The following is a 17,172-nucleotide window of genomic DNA, read 5'->3' on the forward strand; positions in this document are numbered from 1 at the left end:
TTTTACTGAGGCTTTGATATGTCTTAAGGATCTGTACTTTGTCCCTTAGAAACAGCTTTTTAATTAACTTACTTATTGATGAGTGTAGATGAGAGGAAAGAAGCAAGGGTAATACAGAAAGCACATACTCCCAGCCTATTAACCTCTGCTATTCAAAAATGCTCCAAAACCCCCTTTACTTTTATCTTTTCTCTCTCTAGATAGAAAAAACAATATTTTACATTCAGTATGGAGGAGAACAAACATCTTTGCCAGCTAATATCTGCATAAAACAAACCCCAGATCAATAGGGTTTTGTATTTACAGACATCTGTCACAGCTGACCAATCCTCCAGTAGATTAACCTCAGAAGAGATGAAAAATAGTTGTTGAGATGCTGCTGGAGATGGGCTACATTGCCATTTAACATGAAAGATTACAGGATTCTAACAGCCTTTAACCTTCTTGGACCAAAAACAACCCAGACTTGGACCAAAGCCCAAACTATTGCATTTACCATTTGCCAAAACTGTATCCAACAACCTCTTTCTGATTTATTTTAATTTGGTCTGCTCCTCTGCTGCTCATCACATAACACTTCAAATAATTCTAAATGGAAGGATAGTTACTATAATTGCTATAAAAAGATAATTGCAGACATTGAAAGGAAAACAGTTGAAGATAAAACATGAATTGGCACTTAATGACAGTTTTGACATACTTGAAAGTCAGCTGACATGCTATTAAGAATATCAGTGAAAGAAACCCAAGCTGCAAAAATCAGGTTAGCTTGTCCAGGAAAAAAAGGTTGTGTGGTTTCTTTGTTTTTTCATGGTTTCTTTGCCCCAACTGCAACATAAGCTCTGCCAAGCTAATACATTTTTGTTGAGCTTAAATAAATAGCTCTGTTTTAACTAAATTACTTTCATTTCCAGGAGTAACATTCATCTGCACAGTTTTTACTAAATGAGTTATTAAAACAAATTCACATCAAGTAATTACAGATTGTGTGTATTTAAGATGATTATTTTAAGTGAAATCACAGCTTTTCATGACACATTCAGGCATCTCAAAACCTTTCAGGCCTGCCTAAACTTTACCTCTGCATTTTGCTGCCATAAGGAAAATGTTATTTTTATGCCATTGCCCCTTTTTGGCACAAAAAGCTGTCTGGGCATGCAGTGGGCTACAGCTCCCTTTTTCCTTGGAAAGGAAGCAGTGGCTGCAGTGGATGCAAACAGAGCTAATAAAAATTATCAAAGCTAACTGGATACTAGTCACACATTCTAACATTTCTCAACTTTTCTCCCAACACTTTAAAGCCTTAGAGCATTTCAAACTGCTGGATTTAACACAGGGACAGATTCCATAAAATTTCTAACTGCCCACCAGTGTAGCATAATTTGGGGAAAAAAATGGAAGCATGACTCAGGCAATTTGAATTATATCTCAACTTTAATCACTGGAAGAGATATTCCCAAAAAATATCTTTCAAATTAAACACTTCACTGGGGAAAGGTACACCCCTCCAATTTAACCTGCCTGAGAAAAGTCTTGTGCATTATTCTTTTTGAGAAGGATGAAATTATTCTCCTTATCCAATAATAACCCTCAATCTTCATCGTTACCCAAGGCAACTTTAAATTGCACAATCACCAATTATACCACGTCCTGCTAGAGGTATCCTCCAGCTCTTAATATCACTGAGCAGCCCTTGCAGGCTGCAGTTGACAGCCAGACCCAGCCACAGTCAAACATTTTCCTGCTTTGTCATGCAGGGTTGCCTTAGGGACAGGATGAGAGGATGGTAAATCATGGACCCCAAATCAGCAGCTCCCCAAAGTCTCTTCTTTGGGAGGCAAAGTGCCTCCCATGGCTCAGGAATCTCCTCTGGAAACATGCTGACCTGAAATTAAAGACTAAGGAAATTGCTCATTGGGAAAAACTGTGATTATAAAGCTGTTTTTATAAGTATTTTCATGCAATAGTTTAAATCCAACAATCTATCACCTTACTAGGATACAAAGGCTAAGAAATACTTTTAAGGATGCATCTGTAAAGGTTCATGTTTAAGAGAGGCTTTTAAGAGAGCAAAAGTTTGTGTGTTGAAGATGATCTGATTAGCTGATAAATCAGACATAAACATGATGTAGCAACAAGCCTTCTTCCCTCCAATTCAAGCCTTTGCACACACCTTCAACAGAGGTCAGGGGAGGATGGAAAGAACTGAAGTTTTTAAAAATCAGAAGCAAGGGGCCAAAAATGACATGGCTATCCTGAGGGGAATGGGAGGGGATGAAGGGTAGAAAGGAGCGAAGTAAAACTTAAAGGAGGGAAACAGAAAGGGGCAAAATGGAAAGGGGAAATGCAGAAAGATTCTGCTTTATTATCATACATAGTTACTGGAAAGATAAGGGAGTTCAATTTGCATGGTTTCCTCTGCTGCCATGAAGGCTGGAACTCAGCTTTAATGTTTCAGGAAAATTGATATTCTCATGCCCATGGGAAAAATGGGAGCATCATTAATAACAAAGGTAATGAGTGTTGTCAGCACTGAATCTGGTGCAGTGACTTGAACATCTCATAATTTTATATGCAAGAATAAGCAGAATTACAAGTGAGGATTTTGCTTAGAGAAAGGAAAACCCAAGTTATGCACAGTTACTATACAGCCTCACCATTAAATTAAGAGGAACAAACTGTGAATGCATGCTGAGGAATGCCTGATATTCTGTAGGCTATAGGAAGTGCCTGGGAATAATTCCAGCTCAGGTGGCACCCTGTGTAAAAGGGAACATGAACTATACTCAGTGGCTCTATTTAGTAGACAATATTAATTCTGCATCCCTAATAAAAATGATTAATTACTTCAAAGGAGAAACTGTGGCAGAAATTCTTAGATCTTTAATTCCTCATCATAGTTAAAAACTAAAACAAACAAAAAACAAAACCAAAAAGAAGTGCAATGTTTTCTTTGCTCAAGAATATTCGAAAAAAAGAATTAATTGCCTTTTCTCTGGAAAATCAACTCCTTTGTAACTTGTTTTTCTATACAAAGAGTGTTCCAGTGAAACAGAATCCTGCAGACAGCTAAAACCTGACTAGGTCAAGTAAAATATTTGCCAACTATAACTATGGGAGTGTATAAACTGTGAAAGAGTATTTCAAATATGCTGCTGAATTACTGAACTATTGGGAAATGTGGTATTTATGGAGGGCTGTACTCCCTTTGGTATGCAACTGCATCTAATGGTCACTGCAATTAGGTTCATTAATTATTTTTGTCTCAGAGATAAATGTTGACTGCTGCTTCTGTTTCACTTAATTTGAAAAGAACAATAGCCAGCTTGCCTGGAGGAACAAAAGTTAGCAAGTTCAAACAGCACCCAGAAAATACCCCCTACGCTCAGCTTGCGAAATTTTCTCTTCCAAATAACTAGAGATCTATTAATGAAGCGTTAAGCCAGTGCTCTGAAATGTAAGATACTGGAAGACTTTAAGGGGAGGCTGAGATTTTAATCTCCATGTCAGTCATCACACCACTGGCTACAGCCTTGCTCCTGCCCAGGTGTGCAGGCTGCTGTGTTTTCTTAAGAGCCAGACATGAAAAATTGGCAGGGTCCTGGTGTAAAGGCTAGTGTGACAAATCCCTAGTCATCTCTTAATTACCTCTGTCTTACAACACTATTAATACAGCACAAATACATGGCAGGGAGTTTGCCAAGCTCATTGAATTAATCTACTATTTTATAATTTCACATCACCTGTTAGTTTTTAATGGCCTGAGAAACAGTGCTAACACTAGGATGTGTGCTGTGTAGGTATAGAGCCCATGTGTTTTACAACAGTGGAAACTTCTTTTATCTGTAATAGGTGCAGCAACACTAGAAAATAAATACCCCCTCCTCTCAATTTTTCTGTCATCCTCCTGCCCTCATAAAAAGAAATACACAAGCTTCAATTCCAAGGATTTTTTTATTATTATTTTCCTAACTTTAGTTTTCTAAAACCCACCACCACCATTACTAAGCCATTCTGGAATGCAGTATACTACAAACCAGTGAACCTGCCTCCACATCAAGACCTGTTTTAATTCAGCATTATCATATTTAGTCACTATCATACAAGTGCTGGCAGTCAGCCTGCACTGCCCCATACTCAGTGGACCTTGTCTTGCAGAGTTTCAAGTCCTTTCTGCTTCCAAAGAAGCCCAGGATCAGCCCACTGACCTTAACCTCTGCCCTGCCAGCTCTCACTGCCTACCAAGATTGCACTTTTCATTTCCATCACAGCTGTGAAAAATGGGATGCTTTAGAAACAAGGCATACAACACTGGAACAGGCTGCCCAAAGAAGTGGTTGAGTCACTGGAGGCATTTAAAGACTTGTCATGTCTGCTGTGGCACTGGGGGACATGGTTTAGTGATGGACTTGGCAGTGCTGGGTTAACAGCTGAACTCCATGACCTGAAAGGTCTTTTCCAACCTCAACAATTCTATAATTCCATAACAAAGCTGGACCCACAAGTAAAGGCTGCAGGACGAGGCTTGCAGGCTGTGCATGTATTAACAGGCGTGCATGTGTCATTACTCTTGAGAATGTAACTTTTGCACTGGATTACAAAACAGTTTTTATGATATCTCCATTTTCAGATACTTATCAACCGAGACTGTCAAAACTTCTTATTTCAGTTCTTAGCAAAGTCGACAAGAGATGTTCTTCCATGTGAAACTACTTGATTAAAAAAAAAAAGTATATACACAATTTACAAGAAAGATGTGGAGGGATGAGCTTAAAATACTGTTCAAATTAAAAAAGAAGCTTTTCCAGCCTGAATTGTTGATGACTAAGTGATTACTAAGCTTCCACACATTTTAGTGTACAAGTTATCATGATGCTTCAATTTTATTTTTTTTTTACAGTTACTAACTTGTGGTATAACATTGTTAATGCCACGTTGCTATGTCAATATTATTAGTATAGTTACAGCTAATATAAAGTTCTAATAACATCTTAAGTCTAGCAGAAACCTATTCTGAGCTCTAGTATACGTTCAGTACAAATATAAACCACAGATTACATTTTCTTTGCCAGAATCACATCCACAGGCTGTAACTGAAGAGATGACAATGGAGTACATAAAACCAAAGTTTTTATTTAGGTATTCCAGCATCTATAAATTTTAAGATGTGATTTATATAGCATCACTTATTTTCATTCTGGTTTCTGTCATGTTCACTAATGTTTCACTGTTTAGGCATATTTTTTTAAATGAATGGTCAAAAACATGAAGTGTATTTGCTACTGTTATGTGGCAAGATCTGCAAAAATTGTATGGGTACTAAAGAATAGATAGGATTTTTATACATATATATTTTATTCTAATAATAATTAGAATATTAATAATTACAATTTTTGAGAAACTGCACACATTTCTTTTCCTGTGTTTTGAATTAGGTATCTTCACTGAAGTGTTTTCAGATAAGAACATGACCTTTGTTCTTTTAAAATTCCAGTTAATGTAACTTAAAACAACTACTGACCTGTAAAACAAGTTATCCCCATCTTTTTATCTTGCATCTTGATATTGACAGCAAAGATGCTCTTGCTGTGATCATCTGCAGGTGCTCTCAGAAGACCAGAGCAGAGATACTCCCAGGACAGACAGAGGGAGCTGTATCTCCAGTTTTCTCCTTTAAAAAGACATCTACAAACAAGCTGTCAAGTTTAAACTTGCAGCCATAAAAACGAATTAAAAAGCCCTCCAGCTTGCTTTTCACCATTACAACCAATCAAACTTGTAAAAGCAACAGGAAGAATACGATTTACCTAAAGATCAAGGTACAGTGAAAAAATTTTAGTTTTTATAAATACAGCTATGTCAGTAAAAAATTGAGACAACTGATGACTTGCTCTGTTTTTTTAGCTCTGATTTCCCATGAACAAATGTTTCCTGATTTAGTGATGTAATAGCAATAGTGAAAAGCATGGCATGTCATCAGTGAAATATGTCAAGCAGGAAAGTATTATACAGTATTAATTTTAATAGACTTCTAAGGACAGGTTTTATAGTTCACCAAAAAAAGCAAAGCCCTTCCCTCTCTTTCACCTGAAAAAGGCTTAAAGAGGATCCAGAAAGGTAAAGACAATTATAACTGCAAAGGAGACAGAGGGAAAAATACACAGATCAAGTTTAGAAGCATATATACACCTTCCCACTATTACCTCTCATTAGGCATAAGAAACTGTGCTCTACATCCATGTACAGACCCTGAGCTCTCTCACTGCTACTGTTTATCCCAAACAGGCAAAATTAAGCAATGAACAGAAAAAGTAATAGAATCCTCCCTGCATATATTAAATTTTCTTAAAATTGGATATCGACTCCATAAAGAATTTTTTTTTAACTTTTCAGCTTTGCTGCCTATTTATTTTAAATTAAACATGTTTTTCTATTCTATCTTCTGCAGATAGAGATGAAGGGAAGGGAAAAAGCTGTTCTACATTCATTTAAATTATTTGCAAGATTCACTTGTAGCAATGAAGTCTTAATTAATCCACAAAATCCTGCTTTAATTGCAGTATAACTCCAGTGTAAAAAGGCCTCTGCATTTGATTATATTTCTTCTGAAAGACCTATAAATTTAATTTCTTATTATTTTAACTTACAGGTAGGTTTTAAGCAAGTGCTTTATGGAAAAGTAAATGTATGGATATAAAGACTCCCATACTCCACCGAATGCTCTTCAAAATCCTGCTGTAAATGGTACTAAATCTACTGAAGGGCTCTTTCTTGAGAAGAGCACAAGAAAACCAGGTCTGGGCCCCCTTCCTTACTGTTGCTAAAGATGTTAAGTAAGGTGGACAGCAAAAAACCAAACTTATGAGTTCATTACTTCCCTGTTTATTCAAATTTGTCTCATTTTTCACGAGTACTTTTGCTCAGTGATACTAAACAGTGAGTCACGGCTGATTACTTAAAACTACTAAGTTATTTTAAAATTTAAATTAATCAAATCACCAACAATCTGGATCTAAGACTTCTTACTGCAATCCTCCCATCCCTGCACGTCACCTTTCCTGAGGGCACAGCTCTTCTCGCTGCGCTGTTACACTCTTTAGGAGCATAAACTCTCCAATTAATACCATGTCTTCCCCAGTACAAAAAGTAATCTTAGAGCAATTACATGAATCATTAATCATCACAGAAATGCTGCTCTAAAAAAGCAGAATGCAAAACATCTGATACAACACTTGCTACTGGAAGAGGCGCTTGCTGATAGCGTTCATTGAAATCGGCGTTTTCCCATTCGTTCTCCGTTAGGAATCCTTTCCTTCCAGCTTCCATCCATCACATCCCTCCACACATCTTCACAGAAACTCCTGTTCCAGGCTGTGACTCTTTTCAAGTCAAGTGGTAATCTTGGCAGATGTGACTGTAAAAGACTAGTGATAAAATACTCAACTGTGAAAGCTAAAAAAGCCCCAAACAACCAAAACTGAAGAGATATTAATTCCTTATATTACTTGCATTAGGAAGCAAACTGATTCTTTTTCTTTAGGAAGCAATAGGGAAGTAATAATTGTCAGTAGGCCCTGACAGGCTGTAAATGCAGACAATTGTGTTTATACTGTTAAATTATGTTTTAAAGTATACTGATTTTTTATTATAAATATCTTAGTCACAGGATAAGTGTGTCTACTTTTCAAATTATACTATGCAAATTCCTTTACCAGGCAGGTACTTCTGACAGCAGACCAACTCTTACAGTAACTTGGATTAACTAATCAAGTCCTATTGTCTAGTAAATTCAATAGAAAGCATGTTTGCAATGCATACAAATAGCCTTAGAGCTGGGTTTTATCCTTTTTAATTTCTTTCCACTCTTCTAAAGTACTGACATGAAAAAATCCACTCTTCAGCAAAGTGTGCTCCATGCACACATTGTGTAGCACCACTGTCTCTCCAGAACTACCACAAGATGTTCTCTGCAATTATTCCATATACTGGATGTTTCTACTCTTCCCACTGTGTACATATTCTTGTCATATTCCCTGTAAACACAATCTACAAACTTTTTTCTTTCTTGACAGAAATTCTTGCATTTGGCTGTATTAAAATGTACATTGATTGGGTTGAATGGAAATTTTTAGAAATTATAGATAACTTGTGCCTTGACAGCATGCCTTGGTTTTCAGGGAGACATTTTCCACTGGATGCCATCTCTGTCTTAAATATCATTTTCAGTTGTGGCAAGAAAACCAGTTAATTTTAGTAACACATCACATATAGTGCATCAGAAAAATGTAAGGTGTGCTCTGTAGACATGTATTATATATATATATATATATATATAAAAGATATATTATAAGATATAATATTATATATTATATTATTAGAATTTATCTTATATATATATATATGACATATTTATAGTAGACATGTATTCTGCTAAGATAAATGCCTAATACCCTTCACATAATTTAATGTTGCTTTCCAAGTCACAGAGTGGTTTGGGTTGCAAGGGACCTTAAGGATCATCTGTTCCCTGCCATGCGATATCCTCCACCATCCAAGCTGGCCTTGGACACCTCCAGGTATGGCACAGCCACAGCTCCCCTGGGCAACGTGTTCTAGAGCATCAGAACTGTAAACTTTTCTCTAAAATATCTTTTTTCTGTTTCTCTGATCTTGCTGCATTTTTTTTTTTTTTGTATTTTTCTTTCTCTTCTTGGATTTTTCAGCCTCTTTTGGACTGAATTCTTTTGGGATCTTCCCTCGTGGGGAGCCCTGCTTATCTCAGTTCTCATGATTTGAAGAAAACTCTCGAATTTGTTAGAATTTTGTTTCTCGTGTTTATTAAAAGGTCAACACAAAACTTGACAGGTCTCTCCAGGCTGGCTACACAAGGTTAATCTTTGCAATCTGGTACATTTCTTTCTTCTGATGGTACAAACAAGGCCTTTGTGGCACACTTCGTGTCTGATGCACAAAATGGCCCTGAAATACACAGTTCTTTTATCTTTATACCTATTTTTACCCAATTAACAATAGACACGTAAATTATTTTTCTTAATGACCCAATGACCCATCACCTGAGTGCTGCACTGTGACATTTTCTGTCCAATCACTCATTACTACCTAAAAACCTCTAAGAGAAGAACATGAAGAAGAAAGGACAAGAGACAACACCCTAAATCCTTTATCTTGTTTCCTGTTCTCTAAATTAACTTTTTCATCCAGTGATTTAAGAAAAATTTCTAATCTACACACACTTTTAGCTTTTTCTATCTAACTTTAACATTTGTTCTCATGTATCACCATGCAAACATGCTCATGAATTTCATGTTATATGAAATTCAGTGTTTTTCTGGATCTTAAAACTAAGTATCAGAAACAAGGGCTCACACTCTGTATCTCAGACTCCAACAAGCACCTTCTGAGTAAAGATTTCCTTTCTAACACCTAGTTTAAATCTCTCCTCGTTTAGTTAAAACCATTTCCCTTTGTCCTATCACTGCATATCTGTGTAAACAGTCCCTATTTTTCATGGAATGAAATTAGGTGAAATGCTTAAAGAGACAAGACTTTAACCAAATATAAACAGAGTTTTTTGTGGGAAACCAGAAGGGTTTATTTCCTCAGGCAAGCAGAGGTTAAAATTCTAGGACTCTCCATATGTCAGGTTTAAAGCTGAAAGAGAAGAGATGCTGACAGGAGAGAAATAGAACCTATAAAGGGAAAAACTCAACAAATTATATACTGTCATGGCTGTGCAACTCCAAGCTAAAGCCAAATAAAAGCCTCATTTTCCTAAATGAGGGAGGGTATTTACACAACTTTGTATAGTTCAATTATCCTAAGAAACTGTGCCTTTGAATTTAGGTATTAGAAGTGTAGATTTTAAACATTATTTTAAGCATAAGGAATTTTAATGCTTTGATGTAATTTCTGAGGTGCTAATTCTGCTATAACTGGATGGTCTTTCCCTGAAGTGTGTCCTGAACAATGCACAGCAGGGCACTACAACTCCTCTAAGCCTTTGCTGGAGGCACAATTTTTCAAATCTACAACTGAAATACATTTCAGTATGAAATCTTAGCTAAAAATAACCTTAGCTATTTATATTTAATGTTTGCATGAAAAAAATGTCTATTTAGGGTACATTCTGTTGTCCCAAAGATGACAAGAGTAAGTAATATTATTTGAAGTGGAATGTTTTATTTAAGCAGCATGTATAATGAAGCTAGTGGAAAAATATTGAAATTTCAGGAAAGAATGAAATGTCCATCACCATTTAGCTGTTATTTCAGATAAGTGATAGATGTTATCATCTATAACTATATAATATATATATATTATATATAATATATAATTAATATATAATATATAATTAATATATTATATTTATAAATTAATTATATATTATGTATAATTAATATTATATATATTATATTAATATAATACAAGAATACATTATATGACTTACCTGTATCAAGGAATTAAACAATATCCAGCTATTTCACTATATTGTATATTAGACAGTGAACCTAAATATCAGCTTGTTTCAATATAACCCAAAAAACTACCATGAAGTAATTGACACAAAAGAGGGTTCTTGATGAAAATCAAGTTCAGAATGATCCTGTCAGTTCTTCAGAAGCCAGTGTAGTAGTCATTCAGCTGAGTCAGAAATTGCATTTTTTTTTTATTCTACCAACCGAGTTTCAGACATCACAAATGAAATCTTGGTACCAATTTGATTACCTAAATTAAGACTTTTTCCTGAAGAGATGAGTCAGAGGTCAAAGAAGTTGAAACTTATACTATTTTCCATTCATTTGTAGCATATAAAACTAGGAAACCAGTGGTCTTTTAAGATAAAATATAAACCCCAAAATTAAATTTAATTCATAGTAACTAAAAAAGAAATTATGTTAAATGTTCTACAACCTAGTATAGAACCCAGACAGAAAGCTAGTGTTAAGAGTTATTCCTAAAATAATTTAATACCTCTTAATAAACGATCACCAACAAAGGAGAATACTTCATAAGACCCACAATACTGCTTTTTAGATGGGTTAATTCTAATTCCATCAACAGCTAAAAGTTGTAGTGGATCTATGCACAGAAGTTCTGGTTGCAGGAAGAAATTCAGATGACCAAGTACAAATCTGACTTGCTTTACTGCAGTGTCCAAGTGTCAACAGTGGTTTTTAAGAACCCTTTTTTTCTCCCAAGATACATTTATTATTTAAAATTATTAATCATTAAAGAACCAGGTGATCACTTATATATATAAGTATAATAAATACTTATTTTAAAAAAGGTGAGAGTCCATTTAAAAATTCCTGGATAGAACATGGCATACTGATGTCACTTTATTTAAGAATTAGCTCTTGTCCCATAGGCATTCATCCAAGTTAGCTGGGATACAGAGAAATATATCAAGAATTCTTAGGTTAGTTTAAACTTACTCTAGACTAAACCACACATCTGAATTAGGTATGTGAAATTCACCCCCATAAAAATATGTCTCAATTAGCTACTGAATTTAGACTGTTAATGTCAGGATCTTGAAATGAATCTAAGGGGAATACTCCAAATACATCAAACCTGCAATTTTTATAAACTTGGTGTTTGAAGCTCTTTGAAAAAAAAAGATGTCTTTTTTGTATAATTAGTGACACCCACTTATATTTAAGTATATATAAGGCATTTATTTTGCATTTTCATGCTCTATACTACTTCCTAATCAAAAAGAGCACAAAGGTAAGAGAGAAATGTTCTCCAATAACCTTCATTTTATTTTTTCAGTTTGATACTATCTGTCCAGTTAGCATTCTGGAAAACAGAATTTAAGGAAATTATACAATCATGTAATCATATATTTTTCTTTACAGTTTAATAGCAGCCCTTAGTTTGGCCGACCTTCCTCTTGGGTTTGTTTGAATATCCTTGGCCTGGGGCGTGAGAACTTTTTTCTGTATCAAAATCCACTTTGAGTTGGATTTTCCATGCGGGGATTCTTGTGAATTTTCTCCTCTGGAGGAATTTTTCAGAGCCTGTCTTATCTTCTGCTTTGAGCCAAGACTGTACTTCTCCGTCACGTCAATTCCATGAAGAAAACGTTTGACGATACGATCTTCCAGCGAATGGAAGGAGAGGGCCACGAGGCGACCTCCTGGTTTTAGAAACTTCTCAGCTGTCCTCAGTCCTATGAAGAGTTCATGGAGCTCATCATTTACAAATATTCTCAGGCCTTGGAAAGTTTTAGTGGCCACGTGCACAGGTCTGTGAAGAAGGTCCTTGCGTGCATAGAGTGCTGAGGCTGGAAAAGCACCTGCCATACAGTTTAAAAGATGCAGTTAATAGTAAATAAAAGTTAATATAGGTTTTAAATAAAAGTTAATAATTCAGTATTTCTGTATCTTGACATCCCCTCGTGCAAGATGAATTTGAAGGAAAGCACAGTCAAAACTGGAACTTGAGTAGTGAGCTTACTTCTTTGTAATATATCTTTATTTTATGTTTTGAATTCACATCTCTGAATGTAAACCCTATTAAACTAAGATGATTTGTGGTTAAGTGTTGGGTTTTTTTCCCCTAGAATCTTTTAGAGAAATTCCTTCTCCAAAAGCATCACAAATTTAAACTGAAAAATAATGGCTGAAATCAAGATAAAGAAAAAGAAGATAGGATAGATAAGTCTCACAGCTCAGTGTAATCAATGCAAATTTGGTATTTGTGGCTGTGTTAGGCTTTTAAGGAAAAAAAATAGTATAAAAATAAAAATTAATAAAAATAAAAATAAATAAAAATAAATAAAAATAAATTTAAAAAATGAATAAATATATACAGACAATATAAATAAATATATATAATATATGTATAATATATATATTATATAATATGTATAATATATGTCTAATATATATATAATATATTGTGTATATATATACACATACAATATATATATAAAAATATATATATAATATATATACAATATATATATATATACAATGGCCACAATTTCACCTGTTGCCTTCCAGATAATTGCATTTCCTCACAGACAGAGATAATTGAAGACAACGTCTGCCTGGTAATAACTACCTTTCAATGAATTACTCGAAGTTTAAAAGAGGTATCCTTGTTTGGGAATAGCAATTGTTGAACCCTACACCTGTTTTTCTTCAAATGTTCACAAAAATACTTTGAGAAATTTTAAAAATGCAGCTGTTGTGTTTTCCTGAGTGTACACAGCAGAATGTGTCAGACCTAAAATCACCAGAATAAATATTTTTTATTAGATGCACAAAACTCCTTCTTCCTTTCCCCAAAATTCTTATAAGCCAAACAAGTTTTTGTAGAAACCGAAATTTTGATAGAAATTTTAATATATCAATATTTAATGCTTTTTAGGCTTGAACTTTCATTACATGGGTACAGAACAAAAAGCTAGAGAAGCCTTATTTGATAGATCAGAGTACTACAGTGCAAGAATCCTGTAAGATCTGTGCAACCCAAGTAAATTTATAATCTATTATGGAAGTGATCACAGGAGTCTGGGAAAGACAAATTGAATAAATAATGCTAGCACATAACTGGACAATTATTTTTCAACACAATTGGTATGTATGTATTAGAATGCCCTAATTTCAGTGCTAAGCTATAACATAATGAAGCAAAGAGTTTGAAGTAAATGCAGTTCATAATCAAGTGATTGATATTCTACATAGTGAAGTAAAAGAGGGGAATACTGTACCTCTAAAATTAGTTGTTTAAATTCAAATTTGCATGGTGATTGAAGAAAAATGAATAAATATCATTATCCATAATATGCTTGCACAGAAGAATTGATTAGTAGATTTCTTGAGAGTTTCAAAGGTAAGATTTTTCTTATGTCAAAAAGCCTAAGTGTTCACTAAGTGTATCACACACACACAAGCAATCTCAGTGCTCAGCAAAGACAGAGGAAAAAAATGGGATTTTAAAATCCAATCATTATTAACAAAGCTGTTATCATGTATGCTAGGTCCCTAAAATACATTTCTGCATAATCGATTTTCCTAACTACCTTCCCTACCTCCTCTGATCTCCAAAGCTAACAGCTCCTAAATTCACTGCAGAGACCAATTGTAGCTTTGGCTGCTTCCAGTCCTCATAGTCTGAATCCTTCAAGACAGAAAGTGGCAACAGGATTGACTTCTCCCAACAAATCTGTGGCTTGAAGCTGTCTCACAAAACAGAGTAAACAGATGTAGGCTGCAGGAGATAGGCTTCTCCATCATTTACTAATTCTGGAAAAAGCTACACTAGCTAGCTAATATAATTTCTGTCCTTGAGAATATAACCTTCTATATTTACCATGAATCTTAAAAAGAATGTATACTCTCATTGTAGAAGTCACAAAGCTCATTTTGATGAGTGACCTCAATTAAAAGGGGAGCTAAAAATCACAGAGCATAAGTTATCCCAAGAAACAGACACCAAACTTGTACTAACTGGCATGGCATCTGTTTCCATATTTCTTAACTTACCTATAGAAACATACTTTGAAAATGGAACCCTTGGAACAGCCATTGAGTGCCAGCTGTGTGTGATGGAGACTGTCTCTTAATGTAAATTGTAAATTTACTGTCTCTTAATGTAAATTCCTTCATAACATGAAGGAATTTTATGCTAGGCAAAATGAACACAACTTTCTTTACAGGTCAAGTAACAACTACAAGCCCTAGTAGAATGTTCAGAATTATTGAATGGATTAGAGGTTGGAAGAAATTCTTCCCTTTGAGGGTGGTGAGGCACTGGAACAGGCTGCTGAGAGAAGCTGTAGATTCCCCATTCCTGCCAATGCCCAAGGCCAGGCTGGATGAGGCTTTGAGCAGCTTGGTCCAGTGGAAGGTGTCCCTGTCCATGGCAGGGCAGCTGGAACTGGATGGTCTTTAACATCCCTTCCAACCCAAACCACTCTAGGAATCTAAATTCAACTTCAAAAGACTTTGTAAAAATGTAAATGGACACAGTATGCTGATATCTGGGCAGATTTTCCTTGGCCTGATCATGAACACTGATATTTTGCAATTGCAATGCTGAATAGATAAATAAAAGAACAATGACACTGAGGCCATCAGCATGTCTAGGACACCAACAGGTCTCTGAAAAGTTCTTCCACTTATCCTGCCATGGCTGTTGAGTGCAGTTTTTTCCCTGCAGTAACTTTCTATGCCAACTGTGACATTAATTTATTATTATCAATAATTTATCACTGAAGAAAAATTAATTAAAGCCCAGTTACATTCTGTAAGTATAATACAACCTTACATGCCTCAGTTGAACATGCACAAAGAGCACTGCAGGTCCTATAACCAAGAACAGAATACTAATATTATAATAATATTATAGCATTATATATATACTATATATTATAGTATAATATAATATACTAATATTATTAATAATACTAATATTCAGGATATTAGTAAATGCAGCCACTTTGCAGTTTTATGCAACCAAAACCTCCCAGATTAAAAACAAAATCACACTTTCTACATGTTCCAAGACTTACTGGGCTATTGTCAAAGACTGGGATTAACTAATAAACATAATCTCTGGTAGTTATTTCTGTCACACTGGCCATCAGCTTTTTAGTAGAGGCAATAGATTCTGATCTATGTCCCATGGGTGAAAAAATTCTCCTATCACTCTGACTCCTCTAGTTTAGTTAAATAAAAATCTATCTGTGCTTTCTCCTCAGGCCCCTCCAGTTACCAAGACATTGAAAGAAAAACTTTCCAGGTAACTGGCTGTTCAATGTACAAAAACATTAAAAAATAAAAATCATCTGTATGGGATTCTTGTAAAATGAATTTCATTCATAAAAAACACCACGCTTCTGGCTAGATGACTGGTTTGAAATCCCAGTGAGAGAAATAACCATTTTTAGTTTCAGGATGCCCTGATGATACTTACACTTTAAAAAAAAAAAATCAAATAGGTTCACATGTTGAAACCTATTGAAATTTTAAAAGCTTGTGAATGAAATTAGCAATGTGCTGTGCCTGTCAATATGAACTATTAAAGTCTCCAGAGTGTAAGAGAGTGGGAGAGTTTAAAAATTAATTCAGATCGTGCACCTGTTTGCAGGAATTCGTCTGTTGAATTAGCACTGCATTTAATAAGTTTCTGTGACGCAACTAATGTCCTTTTGTCTAGGCTCCCTCAGTACAGTGTTAATTCTCACCCATCTGAAACTCAGGCAACATTACAAATTCCAAACTGATAATTAAAGTCTATAAAAGTGAACCAGTCTGAATGAAATTGGCTTTCCCCATTAAAGTGCTTTTTAAACTTGTAAAATTTCTTTAACGTGTCGCTAATCAACTCCTTTCAAGTTAAGGCCAAATGATTACATGATCTCAAAATTGTCTGTTAATAGATTATGTATCTAAATAATGCTCAGAAAAAATAAATTTTGAACAAAAATTAATAGATAAAAAGGTCCATTTCCCCCTGAAAATAAATCAAAATAGACCCTTAGCTGTACAGGAAAAGCATATGAAAATTACATTCCAAAAATTTCACCAATTTTAATGAGTTTTCCTGCACATGCAGTTAGACCTATTGTTTCCAAACAACTCAATGAGATACAACAAAAGACATCAGGAAGTGCTTCTTAATCAACTTTAACACATCTATTCACAACCTTCAGTTGAGAACTACTGATTCTTAGTATTTGCAGAGCATTCAATGCTGCAAATAGCTCTGTGAAAATTATAAATAGTGAGAAGAGTTTGACTGTCCCACAGGGAGAGATGCTGTTCCCAAGACTGAACCAAAAACTCCTCCTAATGCAGATTCCATAGCTTGTGGAGATCTCATTTAAACAGATCCGAAGCCTTTTGGATAATATTTATAAACACAATTTTTTTAATGTTGTTTTGTTTCCTTGGGTTTTTTTTTTTAACTACATCCTTCACTTTTATCTTCTTATCGATCAGGAACTGCAATACCTGTTCTAACCTTTTGGGAGGTGGTAGGAAAGACCAGAAGTCTAGCAGTCTATAAAAAGAAATTAAATTTTCCAAGTTCAGGTTAGTCCAAATCTAGATTCACTGTGATTCTGATTATCTTAGAATTATTATTATTATAGAATTAGAATTATTGGACCTTAAGATAAAACCTGGGAGCTCT

General features: G+C 34.9%; 1 protein-coding gene across 3 annotated transcripts in view; it reads right to left on the reverse strand.

Moving 5' to 3' along the window:
* Positions 1-11,763: 11,763 nt before the first annotated feature.
* Positions 11,764-17,172, reverse strand: part of METTL15 (methyltransferase 15, mitochondrial 12S rRNA N4-cytidine) — an 86,560-nt gene continuing 81,151 nt past the window's right edge. For all 3 annotated transcript variants that reach the window (XM_086895447.1, XM_023928491.2, XM_023928492.2), the window contains exon 6: positions 11,764-12,322. In XM_086895447.1, the coding sequence (XP_086751573.1) occupies positions 11,877-12,322 (446 nt within the window). In that variant the 3' untranslated portion in view covers positions 11,764-11,876. The remainder of the gene's footprint in view (positions 12,323-17,172) is intronic.

Source organism: Cyanistes caeruleus, chromosome 6 (genome assembly GCF_971803275.1).
Source record: "Cyanistes caeruleus chromosome 6, bCyaCae1.hap1.1, whole genome shotgun sequence".
Classification (NCBI taxonomy): Eukaryota; Metazoa; Chordata; class Aves; order Passeriformes; family Paridae; genus Cyanistes; species Cyanistes caeruleus.